This window comes from Acomys minous, assembly GCF_964271855.1.
Source record: "Acomys minous genome assembly, chromosome: 10".
Lineage (NCBI taxonomy): Eukaryota > Metazoa > Chordata > Mammalia > Rodentia > Muridae > Acomys > Acomys minous.
In genome coordinates, this window is record NC_140491.1 from 98,054,193 (window position 1) to 98,081,667 (window position 27,475).

A 27,475-nucleotide genomic window follows, 5' to 3' on the forward strand; every position below is an offset into this window, starting at 1 on the left:
AATACAATTCCTGATTGTTTCATGGTTCTTTATGCTGTATGTAGCTTATTTTATATATGTGTAATACTATAAATGTATATATAATAAATAAAAAGTATTTTTTAAACTCCCTTGCTTTAAATCCTCAAGGATATGCTTAAGTCCTGAATACGAGTGTAGTGCCAGGTGGCTAGAATCACGACTTTCATTGGGTATAAACTGCTTGTTTGAGTGAATATCTCTAGTGGACTACTTATAATAACATGTGTTTTTCCAAAGAGATGTATCCAAATTTTACCTACCTTCTTTCCTTCCTTCCTTCCTGCCTACCTGCCTTCCTTCTTTTCTTTCTTCCTCCCTTCATCTCGCCCTCCCCCACTTCTTTCCTGGCATCTTTCCCCTTCTCTTTTGTCTTTTTCTGGCTCTCTATCAAAAGACGTTTGAAAGAGCCAAAGCCATTGTTTTGTACTGACAGTAAAATTTTACACTCAAAGAGATAAATCATCAGGGTTTGTCAGAGATGAGACATAATGTGCAATGTTATCAAGCAAAATTTGGCTCTTTTAAACTTTCTCCTTGATTTAACAATCAATTCTTCAAAGCCTGAGACAAAGTTAAGGGAAATAAAGAACAAAATGACAAAAGGGTACAAGTGAAACCACTATTCTGGGTGTAAATAATAAGACTTTGAAAAGGCATGGAAACAACTGTATCTGCATATTTTATTTTTACTCTCTTCAGTGATTTCCTATGTGAGTGACAGATACACAGTAGGGGAACCATACATATTCACAAAATGAGGAGTAGAATTTCTACTGGCCTTGTCATGACTTTCCCACAAGATGCCAGTCTAACAATATAAAATGAACAAACAAACACACAGCAACAACAACAACAACAACAAAACCTCATGACCTGTGTTTGTATCTGGGAACTAGTTTGTGGATTTCATTCTGTTTAAGAAACAAAGGAGTCAATTCAACATTTGTGTTTCAGTTTTAAATGAATGCATTATTTTTTTTTCTAAATCCCATCCTCTGCTATGGTGTCGGATACCCTCTGTTTCTCACTTCCACTCAGATGAAAGGCCACACCAGGCACTATTCCATTGTTAAAGTGAGGTATTTGAGAAGATGAATAAGAAAATAAACTAGACTTTTATCCTGTTTTTAGCCTAATAAATGTTCATGGATATTTAAAGATATTCACAAATAGTTACAGATGTTCATGAGAGATAGAGGCAAGTACCACTGAAATTCACTCTCATGTTCCTTTCAGCAATGACTGAATTTGCTAAGTGGAAGTAGAAAATACCATGAAGTCAAAGCAGATATCCCCTTAGAGGCACAATATTTGCAATAAAATTTTTTTTATCATAGTTGGATTTGTTTCAGAAAAAAAATTGCAAGATTGATAAATTACTGATTCTGCAAGCAATATTTTCATATGTGTATTTTTCAGGATAAAAACTCAGGATATTGGCATTATAGTACATTAATATATTTTTTCTTCCTTTGTTTTAAGAGAAAATTAAATTTATGCTGCTATTTAGACTTGGCAAAGGAAGTAATTGATACTATAAAATGTTTAATAGTTTGATTTAGTGTTACATTTAGGATTATACTTACAGGGAGGAACAAGCTGTGACTCATGGGTCGCAAGGATAACAAGGAATAAAACCTCATAGATAAGCATAACCTGCAGTAAAGCATTAAATGGTTGTTTTTGAGTGGTTGTGGTGGTAGTGGTAGTGGTGTTAAGTGTGTGTCTGTGTGTCTTATGCCCCTCCCCCCTCTCTCTCTTTGTGCTCTCTCTCTCTCCCTTTGTGTGTGTGTGTGTGTGTGTGTGTGTGTGTGTGTAATAAAAAAGGTCCATTAAGTTGCCAAGCTTGAGCTTTGTAGATAACAGTGTCCACTTACAGTGTCAGAGGGTTGCGCATGGACTTGGGATGACGGCTCATTCAGCGAGCTGCACATACAGGAATGAGGATGTGAGTCTCAACAGCAGAGCACATGTGAAAGAGCTGGGTATAAGAGCTAAGGAAAAAGCTTGGTGAATAAAGTCTTGCTGTATAAGCTTAAAGGCCTGAGTTCTGATTCCCAGAACATATGTGAGAAACAGATGGGGATGGTAGACATAGTAGTCTCAGCACTCAAGAGAAAGAACGTGTCAATAGAGCAAGCTAGCTACCTAGTCATGCTAGAACAGGCGAACTCCAAGTTCATTGAGAGACCTCAGTTCAATAAATAGAGAAGAAAGTGATTTTGGAAACAAGTGACAACAAATTCAGTGCCCCACAAGTACATATACACATGTACCCACAGAATCTACCCATATGCGTAAGAATGCACACATGGGTTGAAACATCACATGCATACACACAAATGATAAAGCATAAATAAATGAAAAGCTGGCTGCAGTAGTGCAGGCTTGCAGTCTCAGCACCAGGGAAGTAGACAGGAAAATCCATGGAGCTTGATAATAGCCAGTCTATCTGAAGCAGTAAGGTCCAGATCCAGTAGGAGACCTGATCTCAAAAATAAGGCCGAGAGTCACAGAAAAAAGTTATCAGTGTCAACATCTGGCCTCTACTTATGCACACGTCCTCATCGTAGGTTTGGACACGACTGTCAGCATAGGCTTTGGGTAGCATACTTTTTTATTTTATACATGCTGTTATTTGATGCACATAAAGTATAGATTTTAAAAATTTCTATTATTAAACTTTTGTGATGTTTTCTGGCATCCCTTAGATAATCACAGAGCAACACAGAGAACGGTGCCACAAAGAACCTATGTGAAAAACGAGGAGGCACAAATCTTGGAATGGTGAACTGCACTCTGGAGAGTCCCCTGCAGAGGAGTGTCAACACAGGAGAAGAAATAGAAAGTGTGTGGTGAAAATGGCCAGATGACTTAGCATGGTAAAAGAGATTGGCATTAGATTCCTTGTCAGCATCACTTAAAGGAGGAAAAGAATGAGTAGACAGTTGGAGTCACAGGACAGTACAAGCACCGGGTAATATCCAAATAGGTACTATCTACTAATAGTGTACTTCAAGCGCTGAGGCCACAGAAGAATAGTGTTTTCACTTGTCAATTTTCCATTGTTACGATAACATGACCTAGGCAACTTAATGAAGGAAAGGCTTATACAGGCTCGTGTTTCCAGAGGGATAACGGTTCATCATGGTGGGGAAGAAACTGGAATAATTTGATGATGATGATGATGATGATTTGAGTAACAATCTTGAATCTTGAACCACAAGAACAAAGTAGAGAAAGTAAACTACAAATGATCTGTCTCTTTAAATTCTCAAAGCTCACCCCCCCTTTACTTATGTAGTAAAACACACCTACTCCAGCATGGCCTTACCCCAAAACTAACCCAAATAGCACTACCAACAGGTTATTTAAGTATTTCAATGCCTGGAGCTATAGGGACATTTACCATTCAAACTACTACTATGCTAAATAAGAAAGTGTTCTGGAAACATTTTGCAAGAATAAGTTTTATTTAGTAAATTATGTCAGGGAAACTGAGGAAGAGTGTGAATATTGATTACATTTTATCAGAAATTAAAGATGAAAAAATGTGAGAAATATAGAAATGCCTCACAACCGGAAAACTGGAAAATAATGCGCCCCCCCCCCCCGAAGAAGAAGAAGGAGAAGGAGGAGGAGGAGGAGGAGGAGGAGGAAGAGGAGGAGAAAGAGGAGGAGGAAGGGCAGAAGGCAGGGAGAAAAACGTAGGACAAAGTTTGAGTGACTTCTTATCCTGATGTAAGAATCTAACAATATAATCCAAACTAATAAGTCAAATAGTTAACTGTGGATGATATTTAAAAACACAATGGTAAGTCCAAAGAAATATACTATTAACTAAAACCGTATGGTGGCAAGGGCAATAAAAGACTTTTCAGCTATTTTTCTTCTTGCTGAAAATCTATAAATTCCACAAGCTGTCTGATTGCTGATATATGGCCTATAATAAACTATTTTATAAAGGAAACTACTAACAAAGAAAAAAGTTTACCAAACATATAAAATATATGTAGATTAAAACAACCAAACACTAACACAACAAAAAGGAATATATCAAGACAGAACATGTCAACACTATGGAAAACAATCAACTCTACCCAACAAATATGTGTTCTCACTAGAGCTGTAAGCAAATAAAAGGGGAATATAACTTCCTAAAAAAAATCCCAAAAAATGAATATCAAACTGTAATGAAATGATAAAACTAAAACAAATCTCAAAATTTAGTTTAAAATGCAACAAGTAAAATATGCACTAACAGTGTGAACTACACTATTTTATCAATATAAAATTGTTTATATGAAATATTATTTCTTTATAAAGCATCTTTTATAGTCTCATTTGTTCATTAGTTTAAGTAAACTCAGGTACATTTCTTAAACATATAAGCTAATATGTATCAAGCAATTCAAGTTCATTACTTACTTCATGTGATGCATTACTTCTAATACCTAGCGTTCGAAAACAACTTAAGTGTTTTTAGTAAAGTATTAATAGCATGGTGGAGCATACATTTAATCTCAGTACTATGGAGGCAGATGCAAAGTTTTTGAGGCCTGCCTAGTTTACATACTGAGTTCAAAAGGCATCCCGTGCTACACAGAATGACCCTTTCCTTAAAAAAAGGCATTGGTAAGATACATCATGACATACCTGAGTTATATGCCTTTCAAAGTAGATGATAAATTTTGTAAAGGGTCAAAGGGTAACTTCAGGTATGGCTTTCTGATATCAAATGGTAGTATTTCCTACGTGAACATATTTTAACAACTGACATGCAAATGACTACAGCAGCTGCAGAATATCAGCACTTTATGGACATGTGGCCTTTTACTTACGGTTTACAGTTTTGACTGGTAATATTGGGTTTACCCTCTCCGGGGAGGCAGCATTCTCTTCATCTGTCACATACTCGAAATTAATGATGAACATCATAGCCACACCCTCTTGGTTCTTCACTGGAATTATGTGAGTGTTACAAATAAAAGTGGAACCTAAGGAGAAGGAAAATCAATATCAGAGAAAAAATATAGCTTCTGTGTGAACTACCAGTAATAATACAATTGAAATACATTCCCATGACCACTGATAGTCAATAAAACAATTTAATTTTTACTCATTTTATTGCACATATATTTACACACACATAAAAAGAGTATACAAAGTAATTCAATTACTACATTGTGGAAAAGCACAGTATTAAATCCTATTAGCTTTTACCAATAACTTTGGTAGTTAGCATAGAAAAACATTTTTAAGATTCTAGGAAACACTACAAGCCATGTCATATATATTTGCATTAAATCTGTGTCTTTGTGAAATAGACTTGTATAAACAGTGAAGAAATACTCATTTTATATCATCATGATTTTGGAGTTAAAAATTATGTCCTTTTTCTTCTTAATTTCTCAGACATAGTAAATTATTGGTTGTCACGTGTTACACTTAATGAGAAAAATATGCAGCATCCAAATGATAATGCTTTCATTTTGTTTTAATTTGTTAGGAATAGAGAAATTTTGTTATATATTGTATTATTTTTTTCTTGCGTTATTATTGATCCACAAACACAATCCCTGCCATTCAGGATCTATGGAATACAGTTGAGAGGTTGAATTTCTTTAAACCCGTGAAATCTGGCTGATTTCTTGGAGTTGACTCCTTGCAACCCCTCGAACAGTTGCCTTTCATCCTTATCTTCCGCATATTTGCTCCACATAGTTAAACTGAGAGAAGTCTCACAAGCTATGGATTTACTTCAGTCAATTGTAAATGCAAAAACTACAGAAAATGATCTTGGTCTCTCAGATGATAATGGGGATCGTGATTGTTCTCATCTTTAAAAATTAGTTGAGCTTTTCTTGAGGAGGAAAACAGGAAGGCTAGGTTGACAAGCAATTTTTGGTGAATTGCGAAGAAACACTGGACACTTGGAAACTAGACACAAAGGCATGGGCTGATTAAAGTAAGTTTGAACCAAGAGCCCCAGTATCTACAAGAACCACAAGATGTTCACAAGTGGGATCATTCATAAATTATATTGTAAGCAAAACCAGCGATCAATAAAGCCCTTTCCTACCTTCAGAGTCCTCATCACAGCCCATGCAACCAGAGCTGAGAACAGAAGCTGTTCTCCATTCTGCTCTCGATAAAGGTCATAAGGCTTTGGGCAATGAGACAGGACAGCAGCTTACTTTGTGTTAAGTTGTTCCAATGGCTTCTAGTTTCTACAGAACTGAGTTACAAATACCCCTTGAGAGATAAATGCGTATCTTAGAGATACCAATGTTTTCATTATAATTTATATTTCCAAATACTGGTCGCCTCCTAACTTTGAAATGGTATAGACTCTAATATAAACTCAAATTTTATATAATGGAGCCCTCACTTTACAGATGCTAAAAGGAAAAAAAAAACTTTAAGAACGATATGCTTCACCTCCAGTCTTTAGCTGTGTCTTCAATTCATCTAATAAAATAGTTAGCTAGAGCACTTGTCGAAGTTTCCATGGTAACAAACAGGCTGACTTTAGTAAACACAAAATAAGCAATTTAAGAGAGCTCCATTAGAACTAAATATAGAAGAGCTTCGGGCCAGGCATCACAATGCACACTGGTTAAGCAGAGGCTGAAGGCATGTGAGAAATAGCCATTATGTACTTTCCTAATGAATCAAAATACATATTGATTTTGCCACTTAAAATGACATTTCCTGCATCATTTAGAATATAATTGTGAATTCACAGATTTGTTATTCAGCAGTTTCAACTCTTTCAACATTCAAGGTATACTGCTGATTGTGAAGCAAAAACATAAAACAGATAATTAAGAGCTGCAAGGCTAGGGACCTAATAGGCTTGCCACAGAACAGAATCATCTCACATTGGCTAGTAAAGGAAAAATCATGCCCTTCCATACAAAAGCTTGAAATTTACTGTTGAGTACTGAAAAACATATGCTTCAGAAAAACAGTTCAATGCATGCATATTGGTGCCACACCTCACTGCATATGTATAATTAATCTGAGATTTACTGCTTACTACTATTGCTTCCTACATGCCTCTGTTAAGTAATATGTCCCTTTTTTAGTAAAATGAAGTCTTATGTTTTTTTTTTACAAGCTTCTGAGCTTTTGTTTGTGAGAATGATACACCCATCAACTCTGGAAGGCACATAGTAGAGGGAAGACAGAGAATATAGAAGAGGAACATATATAGAATATAGTTTTAGCTTGCATAATTATACAATATCCAAAGACTGTTAAGTTACTGTTTCTGCTTAACATGTTTTTCCTAAATGGGATGGCAAAATTAAAAGGAACAGAAATATAATACTGGAAGCACTATTTTAACAATGAAGAAAAAAAAAAAGACTTGTTCAATGATGTTTAAATAACATTAAATCATGAAAAAACTCGACATTGTTACAAATGCATTATGTATTCAAATCAAATTAATAGTGTTTGTTAAGAAGCAGAATATTTACAATAACATTATCTATTATTTATACAGTCATGCATGCAAATATGCTGCGCTGATATTAGTTAGACTTGGGTTCATTTCCATATTTTGTTTCCTGAGTGAAAAATCTTTCCAAAGTGGAAAAGGCTATTTAAGAGGAGCAATGCTCATTTTAATAAATTTCTCAGAATTAAAAAAAAAATCTTAAACTCTTATTATTAGTCAAGAAACGCATGGTAATTTGAATAATATAAGAGTTACTCCTTTATTCATGAATCAGTGGCTTACACTTAGCTGTATTATGAAATAGAAGGTCATGATTTCTTCTACATGAACTTTTGTGAATGTATTTTATGTCTATGATATGTACTCACAGAGCGTCCTGTGTCCACAAGGAACAACAAGGAAGTCAGAGCAACTATACCAGTGTGGTGACTACCAAGTGTGGGGTGTGGAGGGTAGGCCAAGGAAAATGCAAAACTGCATACCTGGGACTTCCCTCTTAGTTAGAAGAGTGCTGGGGGATTTCATGAAAATATTACATTCATTTGATTTAAAGCTATCACTCTCATGTGTACACAAACAACAGCTTGCTGAAAATGCCAGGATGGAAGTAAAGAAGGCAGTAAGGAAAAGCTGTAAAGGAGTGGCAAACGAGTCTCATAGTTTATACTAGGGTAGTGTGGGTGAAAGTTCAGAAGTGGCATCTACAACGTCTTGAGCAGGAAGAACGGCTTCCGATTTGTTAAACTCCAACAGAGAAAGGGAGGAAGTGGTCTTGACGATTGTGTACAGTCAAAGATTTTTGAATATGGTTACCGCAAAATTGCTTGCTGAATGTTAGTGGAGATGTTGAGAAGATAAACTCGGGGGGCGCTTGCAGTTCAGTTCAGTTTAGGCATTGGTACAACTCAGATTTATGAATATGGAAGTCATTAGGGAAAATGTTACATTTCAAGTATGGATGGGGTCAGTTAGGGATAAAGTTTGTAGTCTTATCCCCGAGGCACTTCAGAGGGAAGGCAAAGATGACCCTATAAAGATGGAGGAGGAACACACCCTGAGGCTGCAGGCAAATCAAGATTGCAGGGCATCAGGGCTCCAGAGCCAGGAGTATTCCTAAAGGAGGGCTCTCTGAGCTCTTGCTAATAGGCGTTATGAGATCCTGACAAACATCTAGCCCTGTAAAAAATATTTTCATAAATTGTGGCCATGAAACTGCTTGGATGCATTCAAGACTGAGTGGGAGTGCAGGAATTACTCCTGACAATACAAGATTAGTTTGAACTGTGTTTACTAATTGATGAACTGGTCACAGTTCAGTCACAGTTCCATAACTAGAGCAGACATTAAAGGTATAATTTTCGTTAGAAACATTGTGGTATATTTTTATACTTCTACAAGGTATATACAAGGTACATTGAACTGTTTTCAAGTACCTCTATGCAAAATTTGTTTACATTAAATAATTTTATTACCTAGGTCCAAGAACAGTCTAATCCTATCTTAAAACATTTTCTTAGCCTTGCTTTGCTTGGTGTTGATTTCCTCTGCATACACTACCTTACAAAACATGTTAACCCCTATTGCTGGGGAGTGCTAGCTCTGTAACTGCAATGTCTGCCTCTGAGTCTTTGTTCCACCCTTTCCAGACAGCTACATTAAATGGCACAGCTCACCTCACATTTTACTTACCTGTATCCTGTACATAAATTGTATTTTCTAAACTTGTTCTTGGAATTAAATGAGTTAATGCCCATGTAGCAAGGTCTTAGGGTAGAATTCCTTATAGTACGTTAATATGATGACAGACTAGATCAAGCCTATTCTCATTTGACTTCTATTGCTGTGACCAAAAGCAGCTTGGGAAGGACATGTTTCTTATCATTTACACTTTCATGTCACAGTCTATCACTAAGGGGAAACCAAGGAATAATTCAAGCAGGAACATGGAGCAGAAACTGAATAAAACCGAGACTCTAGAAGAATGCTGTGTACTAGCTTGCTTCCAGGCTCATTTTCAGCTCTTCTTTACACACACAGGATACCCTGTCTAGAGACCTGAGGCCTTTTGTGTCAATCAGCAACCAAGAAAATGTCCTACATGGCACTATGGTGAAGGCAACTCTTCAACTGAGTTCTGGCTTTCCAGGGATTTCTAGTATCTGTCAAGTTGGAAAACATCTAGCCAGTACATCAAGAACTATTCTAAGACTAAACTTTACCCAACACTGAAGATTTACAAAGCCACCAAACTGTTGTTCCATGGACCTAAAGCAATTTGGAAATGGGAAGGAGAGTGGTAGAAAGGGATTGAGGAAGAGATTTCTTTGCAGAAAGGTGGCTTGGAGATTCCCCTCAGCCCATCTGAGGAATTTTCTGTCTAATATCCTGTATAAAGCTTTCAAGGGCTAATGACCCTTGAAATGTACTCCCTAATGAAATGTACCTCTTAAAATTGAGATAGAGGGCATGTGTTTGAAAGATGATGAAATGCACAGTAGGCGGGGGTTGTGAGCATGGGGCCCCAATGCTGCAGTGATAGAATTACAACCTCTTTTCCCACAAAGCCATGCATGTGGCTGCTGAGTAACTGGGGTGGAGCAGTGATCTGGTGATGGCCATTCTCCTGGACCCATGGATCAGACTGAGAACCTCACATAATTAGGAATGAGGGGACTCCAGAGAAAGAAGGAGAAGCAAAACACTGTGATGAAAAGAACCTTTTGAATAGTGAGGAAAGCGTGGCAGAAAGGACAGCTAAATGGAGGTAAGGTCAGCATACCCTCTGAAGAGCCCATTCATCTGTCTGGGTAAGGCAGTGTCAACTCTCAGTGCCTGCTAACCCCACAGAAATCCAACAAACCAGCCACTATTCTGCTCACCCTGACAGGAGCAAATAGAAACCAGCATATTGAAAGCCAGGGAAAGGTAGATAGTCAAGGCACACTGCTGATTGCGTAATGCAGGGCAGAAGAGATGTATCTTTAGATCTGTTTTCACAATAGAAAGTCAGCAGAGTCCAGTGGCTGCAAATGATTCAAAAAAGAATGGGACTGCGAAATCATCATTCAAAAGGCAGCCAATTATCCTCAGTGAATAAAGTTCATGGGGTGGTGACAAACAAAATAAGCAACATTTCTATCATAGGCAAGCTTTACAGAATAGGACACTTCCTGTGCACACACAGAGTACTTAGAAAAATATTTGACAAAAGTAAAATTCAATAACATAAGCTATATATTTTCCCGTTGTTGCAAGGTCTTTAGGAAGCAAGTGTGATGACTATGCTTAATTGTCAACTTGACTACATCTGGAATTAACTAAAACCTAAGCATCTGGATGAATCTATGAGGGATTTTTATTTTTATTTTTTACATATATACATACAGACAATAAACTACCTACAGGAAGAAGAACCATGAATAATCAGGAATTATATAAATGTTACATTCATAATGTTTTGGCTATTTGTATTTTGGCGACCTTGAGGAAAACATCTGTCTTATCTTGGTGAGTCTAAAATTCTGGACAGTAACCGAAACAATGGCCCCAAATGCAACAGGACTGAATGTAAATCAATATCTATCACAATTTATCTCTATCAACTTAAAACCTCTAACTAGACACAAAAAACATCTTAACCCCTAAACAACTAAGCTTCATTGTAAAACTAAACTATCTGGTCTTCAACCCCATCAGAAACTTGAGAAGGACTGAAATTATTATCTGAGTAGACAGGGAGCGCAGGTTAGAAGTTTCCAAATGAGAAGATGACAGAGACAGTTGGCTGCATGAACAGTCACCCAAAACTTTCTATAACGTTGGAACATCATCTTCAACCTTCTGGCCCAATATATCTGACAGACATATTTGTGAAGCAGGAACTATTGAGAAGGTGCTTACCCTGTCTTGACAGAGTTTGGCCATCGACACTGTCTGCATCCAAGCTTGCTTATTTTTTAGGCAGAATTTTGTCTGTGGCAGAAACAAGGAGATTTTGCCCAGTGGCTTGTTTGCCACATTTGAAGTTTTCTTAAGGCATTTGAAGTGGAAAGATCCTTTAGATCCACCTTTATAATCTGAATGTTTTGAAATGGAAAGATCTCCACCCACAAAAACTTTGACTCAAATTCACCCTATCTACAAGATAATGTAGGGATAAAGATAGAACCGATATAGCAGAGATTGAGGGAAAGCCCAACGAATGCCTGGCCCAAGCCAAAACCCACTCCACGGGAGAGAACCAACTAGTGACAGTATTAAGGATACTCTGCTATGCTTTCAGACAAGAGTAAAGCAGACGTGTTCTCTGAGAGGCTCCATTCAACAGCACCTCAAAACAGATGCTGAGACTCACAGCAGTACATAGGGGAGTCTAATGGAAAAGTGGGGGGAAGGAGAAAAGGACCTGGAGGTGACAAGAGTTTCACAAGAAGAACAACAGAGCCAACCAGCATGGGCCCAGAAGGGCCTCCTGAGACAGATGCACCAATCAAGGATCTTGCATGGGATTGACCTTGGCCCTCTACAAAGATGTAGTTGATGGGCAGCTCAGATTTCATGTGGGTACAGTATTAAGGGGAGCAGGGACTCTTTCTGACATGGACTGTCTTGCTAGCTTTTAAATTACTTCCCCCTTGTGGAACTGCCTTACCAGGCCACAGGAGAAGAGGACACACTCAGTCCTGGTAAGACGTGATGAGCTAGGGTGGATGGGAAAAGAAGCCCCCTTTTTCTGAGGAATGGGAAGGGGTATGGAGCAGAGGGAGGGAAGATGGGACTGGGAGGTGAGGAGGGATGGGGTTATGACCAGGATGTAAAGTGAATGAATGAATAAATAAATAAATAAAAAAAAGAAATGCTAAAATCCACCTTTAATCTAGGCCACTCCATCTGGTGACAGCATATATAAAGGGCACTGAAGAAGGAACCTTTTGCTCTTTGTCTGTTTAGTCTGGAAGTCCATTTTTTCCCTGGCATTGGAGTCCCCTTCTTTGCTATTCTGTATACTGAAGACCAGCTGAGATATCTAGCCCTATGGAATTTTCATTGGTAGACAGCCATTAGTGGATGTCGCTGGACCATTACCCATAAGCCAAAATATTAAATTTTATATATATATATATATATATATATATATACACACACATATATATACACACATAAATATATATATGCATATATACATATATACATACATATCTGTATGTGTGTGCATGTGTGTGTGTTTGTGTATTCCATTAGTTTTGTTACTCTAGAAAACTCTGACTAATACAGTAAGATCACCACTCAACTCTGTAAGCATTTTTCTCTAACCTTCTTCGATTCTTAGAGATAGAACCATAATGTTTACTTAATCTTTGGGGCACCAAATAAAGAATATTCTTTTCTTAACTGATCAATTTAGTAAATACTTGGGAACTTTCATTCTTTTCTCTCTAGTAGATTGGAAGGCCTTTGAAGATTAAAAAAGAAATCATTAAAGGCTGGTCCTAGAATAAAAATAAAACATCAATCTCCATGGGATGAAAAAAAAATGCTTCATCTAAGAGGCAGTGCTATTCATTTTTAATAGAAAGACATGTTAGAAAATCAAAGGGAATGTTTATCCAATAGAATCAGAAGGTTACTGGTTACTGATGACTGACAGTAGATCTAGCTGGAAGCAACATGAAAAACAAATCAAGTTGATACTTGGCTTTCTTATGTAATATTCTTTTTTCTTTCAGTACGTCTTTAGTTTTTCACTGCTCTTTCCTGGCCTCAAAGGCAAAAGAGTATAAGCTTACATATATCAATGAGGAGACTTGTGAAAATCACTAATTTTTCATTGATCTTAGAATGATATAATTGATTACCAATTCCAGAGGAATTAAAAAATGGGAGTAAAGGTAAGCAGCAACCTATTAGCCTTCACAGAGCCTCTATAAGAACAGTTGAGTGGAGAGTGGGGTATGACTTTCTCACGTACTCTGGTGCCTCATATTTGACCATGTCCCCTGGAGGGGGAGGCCTGGTGGCACTCAGAGGAAGGACAGCAGGTTACCAAGAAGAGACTTGATACCCTATGAGCATATACAGGGGGAGGTAATCCCCCTCAGGAACAGTCATAGGGGAGGGGAATAAGGGGAAAATGGGAGGGAGGGAAGAATGGGAGGAGACAAGGGATGGGCTAACCATTGAGATGTAACAAGAATAAATTAATAAAAAAAAAAAAGAAAAAAAAGAACAGATACTTTGAGTTTGTATTAAAAACATTGTAGACATCCCAAATCCATTTTTACTATTTCCCAATATCAATGTTCCTACTCGACTAGCTGTGAGGCAGAGGAAATGTCATGTGAAGAAGTATAGATCAGAACTATAAGATATTACTGATTGGGGAGTTTATGAGACATCATTTGGCCTTGTCTATACCAACAGACTGTTCATTCCTACCTATGGTGCATTCCAGAATTTATCATAACAGCTACAAAATAATAGACCAGTGAAGTGTCCTGGAATCATATAGGGTAGACATTTCCAGATATAGCATGTGAGCAACCTACACCTATAAGTCCCCACACATCATGGGAGTGCCATTCATATTTGTTGAGTTGAAAATTGATCCCATTCCATCTCCCTGGAGGTGAGATAGTCCACATAAAACTGTCCACACGAGGGAACTTGTGAGGAACACAGTGGAGCGTTTGTGCCCATGGTGGGCAATGGCCTGTGGCATTAAAAAAATTAAGATTTGAAGTTCATGAAAACCAGATATCTGGGTTCTAAACCTGCCACATTATTGAGCTTTCCCATGTTCTGGATTCTTTCTCAGTGGAGTGAGAAGAATGTCTGATCAAGACAAAAAAAATCAGACAGTGAAGACTACGGGCAGGAGAAAATTACAGCTTTTAACTTACTTTGAGAAGCCTTACTGAAAAAAGCACATCTCAGTAAAGAAGTAAGGAAACAAGTGATCTGTAAGAAGGCTTAAGAAAAATTATAGATGGAGGCTCTTCTATGGGCTGAACTGTGCCCCTGAAGAATTTACATGCTGAAACTGTCATATGACTCTATTTTCTTTTTTTCCCTAATTCTTTTGCTTTATTTCTTTCTCACTTTTTAAAATTTATTCACTTTACATCCCAATCCTAGCCCTCTCTTCTGACTCCTCATGGACAGAATACTTACTATTCAGCTATCAAAAACAAGGACATAATGGCATTTGCAGGAAAATAGAGCATCCTGAGTGAAGTAACCAGACCCAGAAGGACATTCATGTCATATACTCACTTATAAGTGGACATTAGCCATATCATACAGGGTAACCATATTACAATCCACAGATCTAAAGAAGCTAAGTAACGGGAAGGACTCTAGGAAGGATGCTTAATTCTCATTCAGAAGGACAAATAGAATACACACTGCAAGCTGCTGAAGAGAGGGAACAGGATGGGAGGCTACCATAGAAGTCCTCTGAAAGACTCCACCCAGTGTGGGATCAAGGCAGAAGCTTAGTCTCACAGCCAAGCTTTGGGCAGAGGCAAGGGAGTCTTCTGGATAGAAGGACCCAGAGGGTACAAAAGAACCACAAGGAGATGAACAGAGTTAACAAATCTGGGCCCAGGGGGGCCTGATGAACCAAACAAGGACCCTGGGACTCTATTCTCAATGAACAAAATAAGATTCCAAGTAGAATTATAATTCAGTGAATCTCCTACTAAGAGGGAGAGAGCCAGGGGTGCCTTTGGCACAGGAGAATATCAGTGTACATAGTAAGGTGTAACTGTTTACAAGCCCAAACCGACAGATTTAAGCATGAGGTGAAAGACCCAGTGATATAGGTATAGATCTGTGCAGTTTTGTTTCAACAGCATGCATAACATACAGCAGCCCCAACCTGAAGAAGACAAGGAGGTGGCCAGTATGGCTGAAGCAAATTAAGCCAGGGTGCATTGTAATGGCACTGGTTGATAGTGTGAACACCCTGTGTGAATTGACTAGAAAAATAAGGGCTTCAGAATATTAGTGCAATAAAGACATGTAGGTTTTTTTTTATATTCTATTACAAGTACATTGATCACAGTCAACCCCACTTTTACTTTCACATATTTATGTTGTGAGCTTAATTAAATTTGCTTACAGAAGCATGGGTGAGGGGTATCATATTTATTAACTCTGTCTAGCTGAACACTAGAATACACTTTATTAAGTGGAAAAAGATTGATGAAGGTAGTAGAAGTAGAAGATGCTTTGGGAATTTAGTCTATGGGTGTTAAGGATGTGACAAGTTGTTCTGAGAATGGGAGTATCTTATGAAAAAGCACTCCATTGTACAGAGAACCCAGACATAGGCTGCTGTAGCTATTAGCGATGCCACAGAGAAAACATAAGTTCAAAGATGTAGGAGCTATATATTTGATGGAAGAGACAGAGGTACATTTAGAAAGACCATTAAATAACTCTCACCCAACATCATATCAACAAAATAAATGAAACAGTCCGTTCAAGTGAGCAAATACAGTCTGTTTGGTCTGATGGATTGGGTCTAACTTGACTGCTATGGAAGGTATGAAGCTATCAGGAGAATAGTGGCCATTTTTCTTCCTTTCCCAATCACCTTGCTAACTTTAAATGTGGGTGCTGAAAACAAACAGGAGGAAATCATATAGTTATTAAAAGCATGCTGAAAATGAACAGGAGGAACTCATGTGACTTAATAAAAATGCTTTATAAAAACACACTCAAAAGTCAATGTATTTAATTGCACCTTAGATTAAAAAATAAACTTAACATGATAAATGCATTTGCTTCCCAACATAATTAAATGGTTGCAATCATGAACAAATTTAGATAGTCTGTGTCTCTAATGGGGCAACACGGAACTGCAACTGTCCTTTCAGACTTTCATCTATCCATTATCTGCAGAGTTTTTTTAAATGGAAAATTAGTCTAATTTATATAAACTTGACTATGATGTTCATGCTTTGTTTGTGATAATATGGTAAATGTCTCATGTATCAGCATAAATAATTTATATTTAATTATGTGTGATTAACATAATTTTAAATACTCAAAATGACAAGATTGTATTATTCTTGTATTCTTTGTATTGTATTCTTGTATTGTATTGTTCTTGACATAACCACCACTTATCTGATTCTTGTCATTTAATGAGGGACAGGTTTCCTAATAAATGTCTCCAAGAATTACATCTGTATGGTGGGCAAAAGAGAGAGTGGGCTATGCTACAGCGCTGTTGGCAAGGCAAAATGAGATAACACATTTAAAACACTTAGCAAGAAGCTTGGCATATAGGAAGCAAGAATCCTATTGTCATGGAAAAGTAATTTTTTCAGTTCAAAAAAAAAAAAGTAGAAACACATTCTCCAAAGGTTCTCTATACATTGAAGACATTTGTTTGGAAGGAATTTCAGATATGAACTCACCAAGTTAATCCTCTTAGCTTTGGACGAGCAGTTGCATCAGAGAACTGTTGGAATGAGGGTGATGATGACTTAGTAGAGGACAGACCTTTCATCAGCTAATGTCTGATGTAGGTGTCCTTAACTTTGTACTGATGAGGCCCTAGTTTAGCTCTCAGATTTTTGCTATCTTTGTAAATTGTTCCCTAATGCACACAGAAACATACTTTTATTTTGTGTTTGTTTTTCAATTTATTTTTTAAATTATAATTTATTCACATTACATCCCATTTGTAACTTCTTCACTCTTATCGTCCTGTGACCATGTTCCCTCCCTTTTCAGTCTTATTCCTCTCCCCTAGACCTCTGACAGGTGGGGTCCTCCTCCCACACTATCTCACCACAGCCTATCAGATGTCATCTGCATATCTTGCATTCCCTTCCTCTGGGTTCCCACAGGGTCTCTGTAATCAAATCTTGGGCAACAGAATTCCTGTCAGAGGCAGTCCCCCGCTGCCTCCTTTCACCATGTGGAGAATGAGCTGTCCATTGGCTACATCTAAACAGGGGTGTCTAGGTTCTCTGCTTGTGATGTCCTAGGTTGGTGCATCAAATTCTGCATGCCCCCCTGAGTCTAAATCTACCAGCCTTCATAGTGTCCATGTGGAGTTCCTGACACTCTCCCCACCCCTCCATCCTCCAACTCTTCCATGCAACTTGCAGCTCTTAGCCTAGAGTTCAGCTGTGAGTTTCAGTATCTGTCCTGATCGCTTGCTGGGTAGAGTCTCTCAGAGGACATCTATGTTGGGCTAATATCCACTTGTAATATCCATTGAGAGTCCTGAGAGTGAAGACCACTTTGGATTCCTTAAATATGATAGGGACAAATATAACAAAAGGAGGAAAAAGTGAAATCAAAATTTTAATAATTATTTTAATTTATACCTTGGCCTTCTCACGTTTTCAAATAAGCCAATAAAATAGCCTATCTTCCTTAAACACAGTAAGTTAGAACTTAGGTTTTACTTTATTATGCCCATGGTGTTTTTACCAAACAGTAGCAGGAATATAAACCGACTTGAGGAAATTGTGATTCCAGAGTCTATTTATGTAACGTGTGTTTTCATGACCAACTTTGTTGGGAAACACTCCATCCCCTTGGGGCTTTGACACCAGCCTTGGGGCATGTGGCAGCTACAGATGTTCTCTGTTCCCTAAGGACTTATGAAGCATGTGCCTGCAGCAGATGACTCATCGTCGGGGTTACTTTGTGATGCTTTATCTTGGCTTTGATATGTTTTTCCAGAGGCAGCAGAAGAAGGGGACCACATTTAGTGGTGTTTCATGTTTAACCTATGTCTGGATTTATTATACAGCTTGCTAGTTCTTAAATCGACAGGAGAGTGACTGCTGCGGTCTGGTTGCTCAGGGAGACTGTGGACAAGGTATAGGATGAGTGTGATGTGATTGGTTTTTCTAAGTGACAGGGTGCATTTCCCATATCCCTGGAGGTTATAGTGTAGATGATAAGCTGAAGTTTCTGTGTCAGTTCTTCAGGGGTTAGCTTGTGGGTCTGACGCTTATCGCTGTTTAATCCTGGCATAAGTTAATTAATTGCTCTATAAGTTTATCCTCATTTATAACTGGAAACGGTATTACCGCAAACTTCATGGAGTGACATCATGACAATCAGATTATCCAGCAACTATTAAGAAGATTATAGTGCCACCTTTGTACAATGAAAATGTATGTTAACATCAGAAGAGAAGCACTAAAGAATAATTGTGTGTTTTCTTGCAAGCAAATCATTAACAAAAAAGACAGGACTCATTGTATAAGAGATAAGAGGAGAGGTGCATGCAATACGCATAATGCTCCTATGCACTTCTGACTGCTTACACATCGAGTTACCTGCCCTGCCCTTTTTCTGCTTCCGGTTGCCCTTCTAGACCTTGATGGTAGTTCTCAACTTATCCTGAGTCTTTACCTCTCTACAAATGAACCAGTCTGTTTATTTATCCAACACTGCTTGAATAATAGCCGACTTAAGAAGACAAAGAATGCCTAGTGTCCAGTCAGATAAGAGAATACATCTCAGGTTCTGGGAGTGTGTCAATGTGTGCTTTTCTTAACGTAATCTAAACTCATTTAGTAAGAACTTTCTGGAAATAAAACTCTCTGAAAAGAAGCCACTAAAGGTGGAGACTTTGGGCACTTAGGTAAGCTATTGTGAGAGACTTTTTGATGCCATTGGAGACTTCTATTATATCCCCAATGGTAAAGAACTAAAAAAAAACAAAAACAAAAAACAAAAAAAACCCATAAGAATGAACTCACTGGTGAGACTGTAATTGATACTATCTTTCATAGCAAGGCTGACCTATAATGTCTTATATTTGAAAAGAGAGAGATTAAAGATTTAAGATGGAAGGGATTAATTTCCCACATTCCTTTTTCTTCCTGTCACTGTAAAGCATTAGAAACAAAGGACACATATAATGTGATAGTATCAGTGTTTATAAAAACAGTGATAGAATTCAGTTATCTAATAACAGCACTAGGAAGACATGGGGAGGTCTTGCTCCAGAATTTTAGGTGAAACACTATTTTATTTTTTTCATTCTGAGACAAAGTTTCTCTGCCCAGGGTGGCCTTGAATTCATATATCTACCTACCTCTGCCTCCTGAGTGCTGGGGATTAAAGGCATGTGCTACCATGCCTGGCTTGACAAGAAATTCTTATAACTACTTTTTTTTCATTAAGTCTTTGATAATTTCATATAATGTATTTTGATCATATTCATATTGAAATTTTGATTGAATTTGATTTCATTAATATTCTCTCCTCCTCTTCCCCTCCTTTCTCCTCTCTTCTCCCCTCCATTCTCCTCCTCTCCACTGCCTTCCCCTCCCATCTCCTCCCCTCCTTCCTCCTTCCTCCTTTCCTTTCCTCCTTTTCTATTTATTTTTGGGGCAGAGCCTGAGTATATAGCCCAGCCTGACCTTGAACTTGGTGCGCTCCTGCATTAATGGTCTGGACGCTTGGGTTACAGGCATGTGACATCACATCTTGCTCCTTGCTAGTTTTTTAAAAATCTGCTTTATTGTTGGAAAGTATGACATTTCATCCCATGAGTTTTGTGCAAGGTTTCCCAGTAAGATGAAATCAAATTACATCTTAATGCATGAATATTTCCAAGTAAATTTAAGAAGTCAAGAAGATATGGAATATTTGGCAAACCGTGGCGATATTGAGTGTTTCTTTGGAGCCCAGCTTTAGGAAAATTAGTTGATTGGTGTCATACATAAGCTGTTGATAAGCAGCAGTGTTACAGAAGGAATTGAGATGTAGTGTTAGTGCAGTTCTGCTTTCTGTCGTCAGTTTGTCCTTATGCGCTGACTTGCCATCTTGTAGTCCTGCTGATAATGGACACAAGGTGCTTCAGAGTGTAACTCCACACACCCCAGCAGTTCTCTTTGATTTGTAGGCAGTGGAGGTTGAAGGAAAGAAACTGGTAGGAGGGAGGAGGAAAATGGTGTCATGCTGTTTATTTCCCAGATTTCCGCCTTGCGGTGTGACCAAGGGCTAGCTGTATCTTTCACAAAGGTTCACTGTTTGCACACTGCTCAGCACGTGGCTGTGTTTTAATCCTAATAACAACTATTCCCTCTGTTCATCTATTCTATTGTTCTCTTTGAGCTATCTTTTCCTTCTTCTGAACTTATCCATATATTTAAACGTTAAGTTTTCATGAGTATTACTTAAAGCACAAGTTTTAAAATGCTTAAATGCCTTTATCTTGATTCACTCAGGATAAAACTTTTATCAGACAAGTAGAATAAATAAAATGTTAGTAGGCAATTATGACGTATTTAAGAATAAACATAAGGAAACATATGATGGTAATGAGAATCACTTAGATAAGTATGTTATTAAAGGCAAAAATAATTGGCAAGCCAAGTTATGCTCAATAATAATGATGCATCACCACCTCTGTCATGAAGACTTTGTAGAAACCTGAATAGACTGCTAGTATCAGTATTTTAGACTTGATAAATGACTTTCCGAGATTAAAACTCCATTAGAACTTCAAGACGAAGTTTTAGTTTAGTGAAACGTTCAGCCAAATAGCAAATTTACCAGGCAGCAATTTTCCATGATCGTATTCAACATTCTAATGAAAGTGAGGGGAACTCAGAAGCCATCCACCAGAATGGGGCCACTCAAGAACAGAAAGGAAAGGAAGAAAATTACACAACTGACATGATTTAAATTATTCAGAAATGGCCCATTACCATCCCTGTTGGGAAATCCTGAACTATTTTAAAAGCATCGCAATGTATTTCCAAGAAAATAAGGTGACCATAAATCTTGCATGATTGACTGGCAATGCTAGTACAAGTGAATGAAGAGAAAACAAACCAAAACCAACAAAAATGGAGGCATTTTCAAAAGCAAAGAAATAACCAAAGCTGGTAATGAACCTAATGAGAGTTTAAAATCAGTGGGAAGTAAAAAGCCAAAAAAAAAAATGTGAGGAACACCTGTAATATTTTCTAAGAAATTAATTAATTAAAATGATAAGCATTTGGCATCATTAAAAAAAAAAGAGGATGCAAACAAATTTGGGTCACTGAAGATGCACATACTATCAAAAGAAAGCCAGCTAAAAATACTGTATGAGATGCAGAAGAATCTTAAAACCGTGAAACGGGAAAGTAGATCACATTAATTGCTTGCACAAAACAGTAAAAAATAAATCTCTTCTTATAATCAATTTTTAAAGTGCACCAAGTTTGGTGCTAGTACCCTAAGTATGTAATTTATTATTCTGCTGATCAATGTGCTGGCCCATGTGATTTCTATAATAAGCACTTAAGAGAACAACAGCTAAAACCAGCAGTTCTTTGCAAAGCAAGTGGCTGGCCGCAGAAATAAATTGTGGGACTACAACAGACCATTGAGAGGGGTGTACTGGCGAAAAGGCGATGGTTTCTGTTTCTAGTAAGGTAAATTCTGGTCTCTTTTGTGTTAGAGGTGTTTGCATTTGAATAAAATACAAGTAGAATCAAGAGAGGGAAGGAAGTCAGGATAGAGGACTTTGACAGCAATTGCTATTGGATCACGCTAGCTGCCCGGTCTTCTGAGGGAAGGAATTACTGCAGCCATTTGACAGAGGAAACCAATTGGAAGGGCTCCCTATCTCCTTTGCTAGTTTTCCAGCAAAGCAGATACCAGATTCTACCCCATATCTGCTGGTGCTTAGTACCCAACTCATTTCCCTAATTTATTTAGGCTTTTTAAAAAAATTAACAAATAATTCTTAGGTGTTTTAGAAGGCTTTACATTTCATTTCATTTCAAAGAAAGAAGTGTTTTGGAAAACAAAGGGCTGACTTAAAAAATAATGGAAAATAAAGACATTCATGGGACATGCCCTTTGGGCTAGTGTACAGATATAAGTGAGTATATACCATTTGACTCTTTCTACTTCTGGGTTAACTCACTCATTATGATCATTTCTAGTTCAATCCATTTGTCCACAAATTTCGGGAATTCCTTGTTTTTAATAGCTGAGTAGTATTCCATAATGTAAATGTACCACAGTTTCTTTATCCATTTTTCTACTGAGGGACACTCAGGCTGTTTTCCATGTCTGGCTATTATGAATAAGGCTGCTATGAACATGGCTGAGCAAATGTTCTTGTTGTGTGCTGGAGCATCTTCTGGGTATATTCTAAGGAGTGGAATAGCTGGGTCTTGAGGAAGCCCTATTCCCAATTGAGATATAGTATGAATAAATTAATAAAATATATTTAAAAATAATGGAAAACAATTGGTATAATTATCTGTTTCTCTCATTAGAAATTCAAACTATTTTCCAGATAGAATTCTACAGTGCCCTTCATATCTTCTCAGTATTCACATATAGTATGCTGTCAAAACTGTGACTATGGTAGAATTAAGATTTCTATGATTATTTTCAGCTATATGCTGGAGTTGACTTGAGGCAGAAGAGATTATCAAGTGGGTGTGGTGGCTCACAACTGTAATCTAAACGTTTTGGAGGCCGAGGCAATAAGATACGAAGCTCAAGGTCTATCTGGGCTATTCAGGGTAAGTCTTTCTGAAAACAAGCAATAAGGAGACAGTAGCAACAATAATGAAATAACATCAGAGGTCCATTATTTAAAAGTGTTTAATCTAGGTAAAACTCTTAAAAGTGGAAACATCTTGCCGACTGGTACAGGGTAGAAAATCAAATGTACACTCACTGGTTTGGGAGAAATCAGACATCAGCGTGAGAGCTTCTGAATGGAAAGGCAAGTTCCAAAAACTAAATGTGGTACTTAATGGAGTGTGAGAGAGATGGTGGGGACTCTAATCTACAACCACAGGAAATGATACCCACGGGCACCAATGTCCTTGTCAGAGCCTCCAAGCCCAGATGAGAACTGCAGCAGCTCTACAGTGACATGTGGCTTTCTACCTTGTAGAATCCCCAAGCAAGGAACCATGAACACTACTTCTGGACTTCAGACCACTAAGGTACTGAGTGAGTACATGGCATTTTTTTTGAAGCTCTTGATTCACCGAATGCCACCATTAGACAATGGGAGCTAATACCTTGTAAAAATCTTCCAGGAGTTTATCTTTTATGACATTGTAGTTCAAGTGAGGGGATAAGGAGATGATTCAGAGCATAAAACGCTGGCCAGCAAGCAAGAAGACTGGGGTTCACATCCCCAAAGCCCAAGTGAAGGCTAGGTGGGCATGCATACCCACCTGCAGTTCCACCTTTGGTAGGAAAAGACAGGAATATCCAAAGTAAACTACCTAGTATGACCAGCAATGCTGGTGAACTCTAGTTTTGATTGAGAGACTGTGAATTAAATAAGGAATTAAATAAATTAAATAAATCCAGGAAGATTCCTGTTATCAACCATGGACCTCCATTGTTTAAGTCACACACACACACACACACACACACACACACACACACACACACACACACACTTATGGAGACATGCATAAGCACATTAAAAAAAGAAAAAATGTTTTAAGGTTCAGATGAGTGAAAAGTAAAATTATATTTTGCTTGCACATAAAATTTGATCTTTAGGGAATACATTACATGGAGATTGAGTTGCAGTGATTGATAGAAGCAGCTTCAGTGTGGGCAGAAGACACCTCAGGAAGCATTAATCCCGATGATATTTGCAAGATGATGGATGAGACTTATTCAGCAGTTATGATTCATTAAAAAGCTACATGGGACATTTTCATTGTTCCCTTTAGACACTGACTTAGCTCGGTACTGTTCAGAAGACCAAGAGGAAAAAGATATTCTGAGCACCCCAGGAGGATTTTGGAAACCACCTAAGCAAAAGATCCCAGGAGAAAAAAAGATTATCTCACTTGAGAACATGAAGAGCTATAACTACTACCAAGAACTATACGAGTAACAGACAAGGTCACCAAGTGAGGAGCTAACAGGAGCATCAGGACAAGCCATTTTACAGAGTGCATTTTCAAATCCGTCCTTAATATGAGAAGATTTCCTTCTGAGTTTCATTATGAAGCACCAAAACCCTTCCAGAAATATAAGCTACAAACTCTGGCCTAGCCCTTTGCCCTCTTGAGAAACAAATTTACTCTAGATAATTTTGACTTATTTTTAAATTCATTTTTATTTGTGTGTGTGTGTGTGTGTGTGTGTGTGTGTGTGTGTGTGTGTGTGTGTGTGTGATAGCATGCATGTGGAAGTTCCAGGAAATCTTATAGTTCTCTCTTTCCATTATGTGGGTCTGGAAGCTGGAACTCAGTCATCAGGCTTGGTAGCAAGTGCCTTAATTCACTGAGTCCTTTTGCTGGTCTACTTGTGCTGTGTTTCTTTATGATGTTTAAAGGATTCTGTTTACTCATACCTTGGGAATCCCAGCTTCAAGTAACAAGGTGTTTAGTGTTTTATTTATCTACATGTATGTATGTAGATCAAATACATTACGTCAGAAAATAAGCAAAGCGTGGTGGTTTGAAAGAAATGTCCTACATGATTCTATGGCATTTGAATTTGTGGTCTCCAGTGTTTGGCACTGTTTAAAGAGGCTTTCAAGATGTGGCCTTACATCTCGAATGTGTCTCTGAGGCGAGGCTTTGAGGATTCGAAAGCCACATGACATTCCCAGTTAGCTCTCTTCCTCTGCTCTGGTTGTGGTTTGAGATTTGCCATGTCAGTTCCAGGCTCCAGCCACCATGTGTGCCCTCTCATTCCTCCCATCCTGGAACTCAAGTCCTGAAATACCAAATGCACTCTTTTTTCCCTCTAAGTTGCCTTGGCCACAAGCATTGTTCTGTAAGCATTGCATCAGAAATAACTGAAATGAAAGCTGATGTGAAATCACGTAGAAAAGTGAAGGAGAATGAAGATTGTGAAAAGAGAGGAAACATAATTACAGTGTTAAGTAGATTCAGGAAAATATTTTCAGACCATCACTTTCTTTTCTACCATGCTCTGTTACAGAGATGTGAGCTGTGGGATTCTTGCTCACATGCATTGCTCACTGGGGAGAGTATTCTTACTGTTGCTGATAAAACAAATTACGGCAATTTAGTGTTTTGGGGCACTATAAATTTATTAACTTGCAGTTCTGGAGATCGGAAATCTCCAATAATTTGCAGGTTTGCATTCTTGCAGGAGACTCGGGGGGCAAATCCATCTCTATGACTTTCCAGCGTTTACAGACCTTGATTCTTTGCTATAACCCAATGCGTGTGAGTCATGGTGCTTAGACTCACTCAGTTTCTTAGCAAATACAATGTGATACTCTCTACCCAGATTGTCAACAGATAAACACGTATACTTGAACTTCAGCACTTTGTGTTTTATTAGAACTATGTATGACACCATGAAATAATGCATTGTTGAGGAGACCTTATCCTGATAATACATATAATTTTAATATTTTTTGTAGTTCGCTGGTTTCACTAAAGTTATTTTCATCGGTGTTTACCTCTGGCATGAAGATTTGCAATTTCATTAGCAGTTTCATGTTATAAGATAATTTAGTATCAAGAGATTATTTACAAAATGATAGTAAATACAAGCATTCTGATGTGTTTGAGTAAAATTTTCTTTATATTTTAAGCAGGTTATTTTTGCTATCTATGGAATTCTGGTCATAATTTAAAAAAAAAAGGTGATTGCTACAGTTTTATATAATAGACTAAATTATTTAAAAAAACCCTGCATACTATCTTGGTTTGTGTCTTTAGCAATATACAAAGACTCTCACCACATACACACATATTTACCTGCATACACAGAAAAACTAGAACTTTATTTTCACATGTATTATACTATTAGGACTTTAGGGTATGGTGAAATTATTGGAAATCAATGATATATATTTTAATATTTTTAATAGTCCATATCCATATCAAATATAAAAGTATTCAAGACTTGTCTCAAAACTAAAGCATTTATGATCATTTTTATTAAAGATATATTTACATATGTATGAATTTATAATTTTATATAGAATAGAATATAGAAACATATACATTTGGTATCAGATTATAATTAAAGGTAAAATGTATGAAATATTTATTGACTCACACTGTCTTCAAAATTCCTAGTAGAAATCATTCTATATAATTACAAGTCAAGATTATATTTTATTGTCTTCATTCTATAGATGACTCCATAGGGAGATGACAGTATACATATTTAACATTTTGTGGGTTTTTAATTAAGTTACTTCAGGTCGTGAATATTCAGAGGATTCTTTGCTCTGTCCATAGGCTATAGAAATAGAGAACAATAACTTTTGTGTATTACTTTCATAATTATTGAAAAATGTGGGGAAAAATGCGTCACCACAAAAAAGAAGTCAACACACACATCTGGCTTTAACTTACTGGAGATGTCTCTTGGGCTAGTGTCCGGTAATAAGTGAGTATATACCATTTGACTCTTTCTGCTTCTGGGTTAGCTCATGAAAGTCTGCACCTACCAGGAAACGGGGATAGAGGTGAGGACATCCTATTGAGACTCTAGATGAGGAAAATATAGAGGATAGGCAAGTAGGGGGATCCAGAGGGTCCTAGAAACCTACAAGAAGAACATTATGATGGCTAGATCTGAGCCCAGGGATTCTGCTTGATCTAAGGCACCATCCATGGACAAAACGGGCAGTCATCATCAAACCCCTACCCAGATCTAGCCAAGGGACAGAACATTCTCCACAGCTAAGTGGAGACTGGGGACTGACTTTCACAGGATCTCTGGTGCCCCATATTTGGCCATGTCCCTTTGTTGGGGAGGCCCAATGGCACTCGGAGGAAGGATAGCGGTCTACCAAGAAAAGACTTGATACCCTAGCACCATATTCAGGGGGAGGAGGTCCCCCACAGCCACCGTCATAGGGAAGGGGGATTGGGGTGAAAGTGGGAGGGAGGGAGGAATGGGAGGATGCATGGGATGGGATAGAAAATGAGATGTAATAGGAATTATTTTTAATTTTCAATAAAAATGTGTTATTATTAAAAAAAAAGATCCTCAAAAAAAAACTTACTGGAG

The 27,475-nt window shown here is 37.7% G+C and overlaps 1 protein-coding gene across 6 annotated transcripts in view; it reads right to left on the minus strand.

Annotated features, from left to right (window-relative positions):
- KCNH7 (potassium voltage-gated channel subfamily H member 7) overlaps positions 1-27,475 on the minus strand; it is a 448,856-nt gene that overhangs the window by 145,549 nt on the left and 275,832 nt on the right. For 5 of the 6 annotated variants that reach the window (XM_084799417.1, XM_084799415.1, XM_084799416.1 and 2 more), the window contains exon 3: positions 4,863-5,018. In XM_084799417.1, coding sequence (XP_084655543.1) covers positions 4,863-5,018 — 156 coding nt within the window. Of the gene's footprint in view, positions 1-4,862; positions 5,019-26,814; positions 26,869-27,475 lie in introns of those variants that run through there. The other variant, XM_084799418.1, reaches the window with a different exon arrangement.